At 44.4% G+C, this 13,516-nt stretch overlaps 1 protein-coding gene across 1 annotated transcript; it reads right to left on the reverse strand.

The window, feature by feature from the left end:
• Positions 1-443: 443 nt before the first annotated feature.
• On the reverse strand, positions 444-13,111 carry MSH6 (mutS homolog 6; the record flags this gene model as incomplete). Its single annotated transcript, XM_008946725.1, has 8 exons — positions 12,952-13,111; positions 10,208-10,383; positions 6,276-8,817; positions 4,708-4,973; positions 4,005-4,122; positions 1,803-1,892; positions 821-975; positions 444-643 (listed from the first exon to the last, which is right to left on the reverse strand). Coding segments are annotated over exons 1-8 (3,707 nt in total), but the record flags the coding sequence as incomplete, so codon positions are not given.
• Positions 13,112-13,516: the final 405 nt, after the last annotated feature.

The raw sequence follows: 13,516 nt of genomic DNA on the forward strand, positions 1-13,516 counted from the left end.
CTCCGCCAGCCGGCACAGGGACCTGAGGGGAACAGCGCCACAGTCAGTGCTGCCCACGCCGGGCACCCGGGGGGGCAGAGCCCAGCCTGCCCCTGCAGCCGCCACACAGCCGCATTGGTGGCTTCTCTAAAGGCACCAAAGGCAGCCACAAGGTGCCCCCCAGCAGCACAGGGCTTTTCAGGCCCTCTTGCCAGCCCAGCACCTCACATAAATTAAGCTCTTGGCCCTAGAGACTAGCACAGCAACCCAGGGCTTAAAATACTGTGTTATTCTTTGTAGTCAAGCATTACTATTCCCCTCCCTCGCCACATACCTTTGATATTCACAAAGTCTTCACTGCCCCCTCTGCTGTGAGAGAGCAAGCAGAAGCCTCTGCCCAAATTCTAAAATGGATGCCTACTAAGCAGTGTGCAACTAAAAATGGAGAACCACCAAGGCCTTACCTAAAGATTCTCAGTGAAATGGTCATTTTTTCAAACTCTTTTGCTTTTCTGTGCCCCTTCTGAATAACCTCTTCCGGAATATTAGCCAGTCTTGCCGCATTGAAGCCGTAGCTCTTTGGACATGCTCCTTCAATGAACTTGTACAGGAACGTAATTGTTTCCTGGCTTGGATCTTCACTCTCGTTTTCAACCATGCATGCCTAGAAAGAGCAAGTTACAAGTCAGTGGATGAAGTGCTTACATACTGACTAACAACGAAACGTCACCTGCTTTTCTCGGGACACCTCTGGGGGAAGAGCAAGTGCACTACACGAGGTCTGTCAGCTACAAAGGGAAAAAAACCCAAGGAAGACAGCTCCCAGCTCCCCCCCCCGTACCATGTGGCCGAGGCGCACGGCCCCGCGGTGTGCGTGGTCCTCCACCAGCGAGTGGTAGTGTGTGGAGAACAGCGTCCGGCACCGGATTCTCTCGGCCAGCTCCTCCACCACCGCACTCGCTATGGCTGTGCCATCAAAAGTCGCTGTGCCTCTGCCTGCGGGAGAGAAGGAGCAGCTTCTGCACCCTCAAGAACAGAAGTAGCCAAGTAAATTCAACCCATGGTTTACTTGCTTCTGAAGGGAGAGCCCCGCCCCCCCTTAACTGTTAAGATACTTAACAGAAGCAGAGATGCTGTTCTGATGATGAGTGCAATGTCAGGTACTGTTTGCTTCTCTCCCGCCTCACCACGTGGAAGACTGACAAACAGCAGTGAGGACTGAGAGCCACCAGTGACCTGAATATCTGGCCCCTGATAATTGCCCCCACTCTTTGGCACTGCCAAAAGACTTCTGCTCTCTTCAGACTTGCTACTGACTAGCTCATGGTTTGCTGCAACTAATTATGCAAAGGAAAGCAGGAAAACATGGCTAGAAATAGTATAAAAAACACTGGGGGGATGGGAAGGAGGTGTTTTATCACTTCCAAGGACACTCTGTGATACATGTTTTGGAGAGAATTACATAGGTCCTGACCAGTTAAGCACTGGGAGCAGGATGACAAAACTACCCCTGTGCACTTGGTGGACATTTAGACAGCCCCACAAACTGACAGCTGGTCTTTAATCTTGGCATCACTGAGAACACCAGGTTGGAAGGACCTCAAGGATCATTTTGGTCCAACCTTTTCTGGCAAAATGAGATGAGATGGTTCAGCACCATCTCATATTCTAGTGGCTGATTGTCCTAGTGAAAATTTTTCCTCTTGTGTCCAATCAGAATCTTCCCAGCAATAACTTGTACCCATTATCCTTCATCTTTTACATGTGACTCCTTGTAAAGAGGGGCTCTTAAATTTCCACTCATTACAAAATAGACGAATTACCCAGTTCATCCACAAGAACAAGGGAGTGCTTTGTAGCATGCTGGAGAATGCTGGAAGTCTCGCTCAATTCAACGAAGAAAGTACTTTCACCTTTGAAAGAAATAACAAAAAAAGCACCATGAAGTAGTTAAAAATCTGAAAACCACAACTAAACCCCCATTTATTTAATCTGCACTACAGCCTTGATCAAACTAAAATGAAACTTGACAGCAAATGAAACTTGACCAAAAACTTGACAGCAAACTGCAGATGAACAAAAACAAAGCTTTTTTCTAGCATGAAAGTGGTGGGTCTCCATTTGCCAGGAAAAGCAGGTCTGGGCTCCCAAGTACAGGCAAGGGCACTAGTACAATTAATTCAGTTTTAGGCCACCGTATCTGTCTGCTTTTAATAGCACTGGCCAGATGTACCAGTTTGACAGAAAGAGAGGCACAAAGGATACAAGATGGGGGGGGAATCTTTTGCCCCTTCTTGCTCTTCAGTGCACAAGGCAGGCCTAAGGTGCGTGGCTTCTCAGCATGGAAACAGCAAGTAAAATAGCTTCAAAAAGAGACCAGGCTTCCTGTTTCAGTTGATGTCACACAGTAAGTTACTCAGATCATGAAGGCTGTACTCTTATGTGCCCTACTTCAGTGAAGGATGACAACAGAAGTACACTGCTGCTGAGGGCTGGACATCCTTCAGGAGTTCCAGCAACCCAGCACGAGGCCTGAATCTGGTTTTTAGCCGGTACACAAGCAGAAGTACACAATTACTCAGAGCCTTGCAGATGATAAATCCACATGTATAAAGTCCAGATTTCCTAGTTCTTTGTAGGGTTCATTCCAAATAATTACACACAGCAGCAATTATTAATGTAATTTCAGAGCAGGTAAGTATTTACTTCCTGTGCTCACGCTGCATGACGTAAGCACTGCTGTGCTCCAGCTTAAATTTTTCAACATGAGTTATTAAGCAGTGTCCAGCAATCCTGATTCTCTCACTTACTAAAGAAATTTTCAAGACTGAATATATGTTAACAATGTTTAGGAATAAACATTTATTCACTTTAAGCAAGCCCCTAAAATTACATAGGCAATTAAAAAGTATTACCTAATGTTTACTTCACAGAAGCCCTACCGACATCCACTATGAAATGACAGCCATGGCAGAACTTCTGCTGTGCCTTCATTTCTAGGCAGTGTGGAAGCCAATGAGTCAAGAACAGATTTCAAAGCTGTTCTGCTGTGCAGCATTCAGCCTTTTTTTAATGTGAAACATTAAAACTTTGGTGCCTGTGTTTGGAACTTAAATACTCTTGCATCCTCAAGACTTCTTTTTGTACTGAAATTAAACAAAATGGAAAATAGCTGGGCAAAGAAAGCCCTAATAAAATTCCCTAGCTGCAAAGAAAAGCCTTGATTGGGAGAAGTATAAATATTTTTTTTTAATTAAGAACTCAGTATGACTCATTTCCAAATTCCTTCTGTGCAACAAGTTCAGTAGGCTTAACTCCTTTCATACTCACTGACCCACATTTTTCAGCAGAAAGATCACAGAAAATCTGCACCCTCTTTACATGAGTTTTGATACTACTCTGCTTACCACAGAAAATACGTTGTTTTTCTAGCCCCATGATACTTTGCCTACTGCTGCAGGAAGACTTCCCCATTCCAGTTGGGTCATCCCCCACTTCTCTCTTCTAACCCATGAAAGAAACAAAATACTCCAACAATTGTCAACTACTGCTTCCAAGAAGGAAGCCTCATCATCGAAACAAATTGGATTTCAGATGCAAGACAGGCATTCAGATTGAGACAAGGGACCTCTAGTGCTTGCTAGAAGGTACAGAAACAACAGCTACCTGAACATCCCTGTCCTCTTCCCAAACACTTAGAAAAAGATACCTATGGTAAGTACAACACCAACTGGACAATATCCAAAAAAGATATTCCTCAGACTTGCATCCAACTGAAAGGCAGGCTTTTAATACTAAATTCATTGCAAATTCTATGCGTCTGTCAAAAACAGAGGACAAGCACATCAAACAAATCAAATGTAACTACTATACTGTTTCTACTCTGAACAAAGAGAGACGACAAATTAGTTGCCCTGATTAGTTTGCTCCCTGCAGTATCAGCAGCCTGTCCCTTTGCCACTCAAAAGCACGAAAAACCCACCCCGTGGCAGAAGCAGCCTGGGGAGCTGGCGTTCAGGTCTCACCTGCCATGATCCTGTCCGAGGCGCCCAGCCGCGTGAACACTCTGTCGACGGGCGTCAGCCTGCAGACCTCGGCAGGGACGTAGCACCCCAGCTGAGCCAGGATAGCCAGGAGACCCGCCTGCGGGACAAACAGGCAAACAGCTGCTTGCTGCACTCCCATGCAAAGAACGTGGGAATGAAACGATTTCCCCTCAAACAAAGACCAGACTACGTAAAGCTTCCTATTGTTTGACGAGCTCCGGGATGCAGCACCATAATCTCAAGTAGAACTGAACTACTCTGAAAGCCTTAAAAACACAGCAAGTTCCCACAGCACCAGCGTTTGTAAAGCCAACTCCCTGTTGCTTCCCCAGCATTTTCATCTAGTTCGACCTGCAGAAGCATCTTTTTGCCAGATAATGCCAAGTCCTGGGTAAGGCGACTTGAAAAAGATAAAAGATGCTCTATCACTTTTGCCTAGCCATCTCTCATAAGAGATATAAGACTTATTCCTCACTAAAGAAAGCAAAAATAGAAAATCTACTATATAAACATGAGTATTTTCTACCAGATTATACTTTGTCTTTACAGTGCAATTGCTGTCCTGTGCTGCACACCCCGGAGACCACTGTTGGGACCTCCTCTGACATCTATAAACAGTCAAGCAGTGCAAAAAACACAGCAGTACCCTGGAACATTCCACTTTACATGGATATTCAATCACCTGTCTCATGAGCGTAGATTTGCCACCCATATTCGGGCCAGTTACCAACACACAGGAAGCTTCACTACTGTTATTTTCATCTTTGCAGCCTATCACAATGTCATTGGGAATAAAATCATCCCCAAAGAAAGTTTTTGTAATGCATGGGTGGCGTGAGTTTTTAAGTTCCAGGAAGGGAGGAGAACTCTCCACAGGCAGTATGATTTCAGGCCGGCATAGTGGGCCATCCCCATCTTGACTGTAGTTAGCCAGGGACATCAAGACATCTGTAAGAGAAATTCCAGTAAGACACACTTTCACCTTTATTCATTCAGAATTCATTTACTCACTGCATTGCATTTTTCTAAGTACACTTTTCCATTTCCATTCAATCTTCCTGTTAAGGAAAACACCCAAGAAGTACTTCTGAAGAACAAGTAAATCATGAGCATATTTACAATGTCCTTCCTCATTCCTTCCAGATTTCTACTGATCTCAGACTAAAAAAATCCTCCCCTCTAGTTTTCAGTTTAAAAGCCTTTAAAATCCACATCATTTCACTTAATATTTTTATAATTTAAACAGCTTTTTATTTTCTTGCATTGGTTTTCTTTAGAACAAAGTAAGCAAAGAGGGAATAAGCTTCTGTGACAGTTAATTAATTTGGTAAGAATCGTAATACTGCTTGGAAATTGCCAGAATAAACGTGTATAAATATTAAAATTGTGTCAACCTAGCAAAAGCAGCAGCACAACCTGTCTCAGTTAGCCTGGCTTTAAGGTTCCAAAAGCCAATCGCCTACAAAATGAGACCGCATTATGTGATTTTAGAGGTTTTTGTACACATATTAAAGCTGAGCCCGGAAGCCGTCTCCCTTTCTACTGAAAACCGGTTCAGTGCTTGTGCTGAGACTGTGCTGCAACTGCCATGGCCACTTCCCAGCTCTCCCTGCTTGCCCAGAGAATCCGCTCAGGGCCAAGGCTCAAGCCCGCCTGTCCTTTCCTCTGCCCGGGGGCATTCAGAGAGTGCTTTCATTTCTCCTCAGAGCAGCACAGAGTGCCTCATGCCACCAGAACATTCACAGCATGAGACTCCGCCAGTCCTGAAAAGGGAGTACAGGAGACCGTCCTACCCCAGAAATTTAAGGGGCAGTTGAGGGAGGCTTCCTACTAGCCTACCTTCAAGGCAGTGACAATGACCTCCTTTTTCTTTTTCCTATTGAGAAAGCAGCCTGCTCAGATGGGAAGGAGATGACTAGTAGGTTAGACTTTTATTCCTCCATCTGCATCATTGGCTTCATTTAATGGGAAGCTACTAATCCATACATGAGAGTCCTACAAGTGGGAAGAGACCCACCAGGCTACGCCGAGCCGTAGGAAATACTCAGCTGCACACCTACGATCACACAGCAGGAAAAACATCAAGACCCAGGGGCCGTTCTGCCCCTTACCGACAGGAAGGCAACAGTGATCACTGCTAAACGTCGATGCCGTTATCAGAGTTTTGAACTGCAAATTAAGAGCTGGCACACACAGGTCAGTTTTCAGCATTTGCTATTACCACACGTTAAAGTGCAGGAAACGTCTTACCTAAGACAGCGATGCATTCCACAGCTGCCTGCCAGTCTCTGCTGTTCTTATCGAAGTTGTGAAACAAGCGCCTCATGCAGTCCTTGAGGGACGCGTCTCGGCGCTCCTCAGCGTTAACCATGGCAGCCAGCATCTTCTCGATCTCCTTGGTCCAGTAACGTTTGTACCCCTTCCTGCTTGACCTCAGCTCGTATTCCTCAGGCAAATTACGTGATACTGCACTCTCGGGTACTTCCATTTGGTAGCGGTTTTTGCCCGCCCCCCAGTACAGCAAGGATTTTGTCCCAAGCACTTTGCGTTGCTTGTCCAGGTACTTTTGAAGATCTTCCTCAACAGCTTTAATATCCTGTAATGCTTTATCATAATCAGGATCAAAACCTGCCTTTGGAGTAATCACTCCTGTCTTTCGAGCCTGGTTGTGATCAAAAGCAGTATCCCATCTTTTAAGCTCAGCACTCAAGTCTGGGAAGCGGCCGTCTGGATTATTGGCTTTGCGGGTGACTAACTGCTTCAGGACCTTAGATTTGAAGTCACTGGCAATTTCTTCCATGACATCAACAATTTCATTCATTACTTTAAATCCCTCCAGTGCAGACAAGAAGTCGGCAATTTTCTTTTTGCTGTACTTGACTTCTTCATAAAAGATGGCTCTGCTGTCAGGATGGTTCTGACTTTTCAGCGGTGATCCAATACTGTGAATTTTGCTGAGCAGCCTTTCAAGGTCAGGAAGTTTCTTCAGGTGCTCACTAACTTCAGACATTTTATCTGGCACTGCCACAAGGTCCTCGATGGCATCCAGGCGATCGTTGATGGACTGGGGGTTGCAAAGCGGGGCGCAGAGCCACTGCTTCAGGAGTCGCTTCCCGAATGGCGTGCAACACGAATCGATCCTTTCCAGCAAAGTACCCTCTGTGGTTCCGTTGGTGCCGTTCTGCAGGACCTCCAGGTTCATCAGGGTGACGCCGTCCAGCACCATCCGCTGGCCAGTTTTGGCAAAGGAACTACCTGAACTCATAGTTTTTGCAGTATCCACATCCACAGGGACATACTCCTCGAAGTTTGCCAGCGATAATAGCTCCTGATCGATCAGACATTTTTGGAGATAGAAGACACAGCCCCCAAGAGCTGACAAAGCTAATTCACTGTTTTCTCCAGGAGTTAATCCCAGTGAGTCACTCTCTGAAGTCAGAGACTTGATTACAGAGGGCAGAGAACATCCATTTTCAGAGTTCTGTTTCTCCTTGAAATATCCTTCTTCAAGGAGAACTTTTAGTGTTTTAGATGCATTCCAGAACTGAGAACCTGCGACCAGCCCTTCTTGAAAGCAAGCAACAAGTGAGCCCTTCAGTATCTTCTGTGTCTCCACAGACAGGTTTCCCTTCTCAAACAGCACCTGTACAGGAGTGTAATGTGCTACCAAAGTCCTGAACCTCGAACAGTGCCGGTCATCTGAGAACTGGCCCACATAAAACTTCCCCACCGACGTGTCAACAAAGCAGACCCCGTAAACTCGTTGTCCAGAGGAGTCTTCTTTTTCCTTAACGCACAGGAGGTATTTGTGGTGGTTCTCAGAGGGGTCACAATCCATAATGCTGTAAGTCTGAGTTCCCTTGGTGATGATTCTGCATAGTTCCCGGCGTACCACCCTGTCAAATTTTGTTGGGTGGGTCATTGACTTGCAGCGTGCTTCCATCATTTCGGGAGTTTCTGTCTGCTCCACACGTGCCACCTTGTAGCCTTTCTGCACCAGAACATCAGAGAATCTGCCAAAAGCAGTTTCTGGAAAACCTGAGTGGGCCCAAGTACCTTTCATGAAGATCAGGCCCAACTCATTCACGCCAGTGACCGCATCCATGTGATACAACTCATAGAATTTTCCGACTTTGTAGAAAATCACAGCATCAAAGTTTTGACTCTTCAGCTGCCACCACCTCCGCATCCCTGGCGTACACTTGTTGAGATAGTCCTCGGGCACGTACAGAGTACGTGGGTCGTAGTCGGGGTCACTCTGCCGCCTCCTGCGCCCGTCTTTCTTCTTCCCTTCTTGCAGCCAGTCGAGCTTCTCGTGCTCCCATGCCGCAAAGCCACCGACGCCTCCGCTGCAAGTGTTTGCCTGAGATTCAAAACTTTCAGGTGCTGCAAATGATGTCAGCTTCGACTTGGCTTCTAAAGAAACCGTCGCTGCTCTTTTGGGCATTTCAGAACATTCCTTTCCTAAGCTACTCCTTTTAGCAGGCTTGTTTATCTCCTGCCTCTTTCGTTTAGAAGGGATTTTTATGGGACTCTCTGCAACACTTTCTGCATCTGTCTCTGTGTCAGTAGATTCATTTTCATCCACCCCACTACTCGCTTCCTCACTGCTTGCTGCTTCTTTCACATCAGGCTTGAACTCTGCATCAGAGCCATCATGATCACTGTCAGAGTCCACCACTCTTCTTCTTTTGCTTTTTACGGCACTTTCCCTCCTCTTTACTCGCTTATTACTCTTCACATCCTCATCACTATGGCAGTCATCGCTGTTGCCTGAGGCGCTTTCACTCATCTGCTGGAAAAATAAATCATTTTATCTAAAGAAAATCCTGGCTAAAGTACTGCTACTGAAAAAGAAGCACAAAAAAATGCAATAAGGCAGTAGCCATGATACTTGTAGCAAGAGGCAGTAGAGCCACACCCAATTCTGTCTACCTGGACAGAGTTATTTTTTTTCTGGATAACACTTCTACCAGCCAGTGGCCTAATTACTCCTCTTTGTACTCTTTACAGCCTCATTCATTACTCTGCATAAGGGATGCTGATGGAAAAATCACTTAAACTGGACAAAAGGCATATGGTATATGAAATTCAGCACAAAGGAGAAATGCCTCCATAACTCTGTGCTGTCATTTCTTCCTACTGACCTATGTCAGAAATGGGATTGGATTTTGCAGCCTTTCAGTACGAGCCTATGATGTGAGTTTTGCCCCTGATTTATTTTTTTTTATACTTCCTATTTTGACCTACAAACATGCTACCTTATAGTAACCTTCAAGATCAGTGTCTAGAAGAAAGAAAAGAAACTCCATTATCTGCCTTTTCAGCCTAGAGGCTTTAAGAATGCCAGTGCCAGTGCTGGAGAATACCAGCAGGGGAGGGACTGTAGCAAGTACAAAGTGCCAGTGCCTGCTGCACTGTCGCCTCAAACATAACACAATGCTTGGAGTGGCACCTGTCCATCTGGAGGAAGAACAGATGGGCAAACACTGACAGAGAAGGGAAACCACTATCCCATTGGCAATTTCCTCACGTTATTCCTCTTCAAAGAAATCTATTCCAATAGATATGAATCGCTCACGGTGTGAATACAAACCAATAAAATATCTCTTTTTCTAGTTACCCCACCAACAGACTTGTGTTACCAGTAGAAAAATTTGTATTTTAGTGCCACTTTAAAAGGTAAGGCCAAGCTTGAAAAATCCAGTTTGACACCTTAAGAAAAATACTCAGAAAGTTACAAATTTCTACGTTACGTCAAATTAAAACTTCAGATCAAACTTAGGGGAACTTAGAATAGGAACAGGAGAGAAGATAAAAAGATGTACCAGAAAACAAACAAAGTACTTTATGAGTGAGAAAGTCGGCCACCTGGGTTACCCAGGATGAGATCAATGAAGACAGAGAAGTTAAGTAACTGCTGAGGTCAGTCCTTACCATACAGAACACCGAAGAGGTACTAGGCTTGTTTTTCCAACTAGAAAAGGTGAGAGATCAGCACATGACGTGACCACACAGGAGCAGTACAGAAGACATACATATATGTATGCGTGCATGGTTAAAGAGCAAGTAAGCTTGGATTACTGTACCAGAGAATTGCAGGACATTCCACGCTTAGTTCCAAGACACAGCTTCTAAATTCTACCACTATTTCTGACAATTTCTGGCAAGACAAATTTTACCTCCACTTCCTCCTCCTCCTCCTCCTCTGTGTCTGAAGGCTCGCTGCACACCGCCAGCTCCAGCCGCTGAGCCGTGTCTTTACGCATTGCGTCGTCCGCCAGCGCCATCGCCCTTTTAATTTCAGGCTTTGGACTATAAAACATACCTCCCTTCCGTGCCTCCCCATCCGAGGAGCCTGTAAAATCACAAAGAACTTGTCAGAAACTGAAGTTAGCCCAGCATTTAGGCAGTCCTTTAGTTAGTGTTCCTACCTCAGATTTAATTACATTAGTTCTCTGAACACTTTTATCTAACATACCGTGTTGTTACCAATCATTCCCACAGCTTATACATAGCAGCCTCATGCAGCCTGATAAAATACCCCTAGAAAAAGTCCAAACACTCACAGATTAAGTGCCTGCCTAGCTCATGAGCGCTTGAAGAATTGGTTCTGTTTCTGTAACTCATCGCCACATCTGAACATTTCTAAGGTAAGCTTTAAGTACCCTCACACCAAGTGTAGTTACTCCTGAAACACAACGCTTCCTATGAGCAGTGCAGCAGACCTGAGACCACACTGCTACATCAGCAATGAGAGGCAAGTTCAGCTATAAAGTTATCGTCAGGTTTTGGGCATCAGGGCTACAGCTCTGCTGGCCGCTCAAGCCGCGCTGTAGGCGCAGGCATCCAGACCCAGCACTAGCCTATTAGCCAGATTAGCTGGCCATCAGTCACCCCGACGCTGCAGGGCATCAAGCAAAGCCTGCTATTTATAACTCCACCAACCCTCAAGCACCATGGCTCCTCCTTCCACTTCCTGTACATGAACACAAAACAAAGCCAACCAACCTACAGACCGACTTCTAGAAAGGGTCCTGAAAGATGCTGAGATTCATCTTAATGCCACGCTCAAGAAACAAATGCTATGTTACGCCATTTACCATACTGTAGATTCAACCTGGGGAAAGAAAGAAAGGGGACAGAAAAGCACACTATAGGTAGGGGAGGGCAATTCCTTCTGCTCTTAGAAGTTTAGCTGGCTGCAAATGATAGTAGGATCTGCTGGAGTAGGTCCTTACACTCACTCTTGTGAATCCTGTCCTGGTCCGAGTTCAAACAGAACTCCTGGGACTCCCCCAGGGCTGCTTCACAGACTCAGTGGTGCTGGTGATATCATTGTCACCAGGGGGGTTGGGTTCCATATTTGGTTTGTATCTATTTGTATATATTCCATTTTTTAATTATTTTTATTTTCATTAAAGCAGTCTTCTAATCCATAAGCCTCTCTCCCTTATTCCCCTTCACTTCCCCTTTGGGATGGTTAACAGAGAGGGTCTGCTATAGCTCTGGAGGCAGCCCTGACCCTAAACTGTGACAAATCCCTTCATATGCTGCTATTAAGTGAAGCTTCAGCTCTAACTCAAAAGTAGACAAAAAAATGCAGCTGACTTGCAGGATGTCAACTACCTCAGAAAGCAGCCACACAGAACTCTCTCACATTCATTTCTTTAAGCTTGCAGTAGCAAAGCACAGAGCTACAAGTAGCTGCTTCTACAGCACAAATGCAACACACTAACAAACCAGACCTCCATTTTAGTTATGCAAACACAGCAAGGCAATTTAAGAGTATTTTGTGTTTCATACCAATGGTTTAACAAAAGGAAAAACTTCATCCCACGATTTCACTGCACTCCATTGTGCAGCACCAGCATATTCACATAACCTGCTTGTAGATAACTCCAGCCCTTGCAACCCCCACCTGCTCAAGTCCAGCCTTCTGCTGTCAGCTTTTTTCAGTTACAAACAGTAACACATTTAAGAAACTTCTCCATTTTCTCACCCAAAGACTCCATGCTCTTACTCTCCATACAAAGATTTTTTTTTTGTCTGAATTTAAAAGCAAAGCATGTATTTTAAATATTTTTACTCTCTTCTGCACTAACCACATTTCTTTGTAGACAGGCCAGTGTTTCTGTGCTTGAGTATTTTGAACACTTCTTACAGCAGTATGATGGACAAAGGACAGTTTATGGCCAATGATTTAGTTTTCAACAATAGTAAAATGATAAAATAAGGGGAAAAGAGATCATAATTATTAGTAAGGTGAGACTTACCATGTAAAATGTTGGTTTACTCATGATTACATTTTATTTTCTTTAGTTAGCTAAGCCACTTCAAGACAACAAACACCAATTCTACTCTGTAACTACAAGCACTATGCTAACACTCTGATTTCTAAAGTTACATGTTTTATTAACAAAATTGTACTGCCTTGCTTAAAAGAAGTTACCACCACAGTAGAATTTTAGTTACCTACCATCCTGTGCCTAGTCTTGATTCTGGACAAACCGCAATTCCCAAACAGCTGCTTAAAAACTTGGTTTGACATTCCTAATATTTCAATTATTTCAGTGTTAAAAATTGAAATAGTTGCTTTATCTTTAAGATTTTTTTTTTAATACTGATAGGAGAAATAAAGGAAAAAGCTTTTAAACATAAGCAGACATTGTTTTGTGTTCTAATCTTGAAAACAAGAGGGCTTAGTGTTTTGGAACTACTTTGCTATGTTTAAAGAACCATAAATGCACTTGTAACCCTCCAAAACTTGCCTTCTCTAATTCACAAAGTACAAAATATGCTTTCCCTCTCAATACTAATCTTGGTTTTGCTGCTCTTTCTCTACAGAGAGCACCATACCCCATGCCTATTTTTCCAAAACAAGTGGTATATTTCTATTTCAAAGAGGTTTATTTACATCTCTTACCTTTATACGGTCTCAGATATTTCACGCTGATCCAGCCCCTGGCAGGGCTGTCATCAAAAAACTGTACGTGGACACGAGCGGATTTCCCTTTTCCTCTGACTATCGTTCTTTCCGTCGGGTGGTTGTATATGAGACACGGCCACCAAGGATAACCTTCCATCTTGGCCCATACCAAGTCACCTGGGGCATACTCACAGGAGACACTGCAAATACAACAGAAGCATAATCTATGGAACACAAACATTTCAAACAGCTTCTCTTCACAAATGCAACTGCACAATGCTTCTGAGCAGCCTGCCTTCTGAAGGTGCTGTAAGGCTCCTAGGTGGCACAACACAGATTACAGAATCCTTCTAGAACGCCCCCAGTACTTCTCTTAGATGATTTTTTGGATTTACTCCTGCTAGTTCTACTAGAAGCCCAGAGAGAGAGAGCTTTGTGGTCATAGAAGATTGTGTAGTCATATGCAGTCAGAAAAGGTGGGAAGTGACATCTGGAGGGCATCTCATACAAGTCCCCTGCTCAAGCAGGGCCATCTAGAGCCATATATAACCAGATTCTCAGT

The sequence above is a fragment of the Merops nubicus genome, unplaced genomic scaffold (assembly GCF_000691845.1).
Source record: "Merops nubicus isolate BGI_N331 unplaced genomic scaffold, ASM69184v1 scaffold54098, whole genome shotgun sequence".
Taxonomy (NCBI): domain Eukaryota; kingdom Metazoa; phylum Chordata; class Aves; order Coraciiformes; family Meropidae; genus Merops; species Merops nubicus.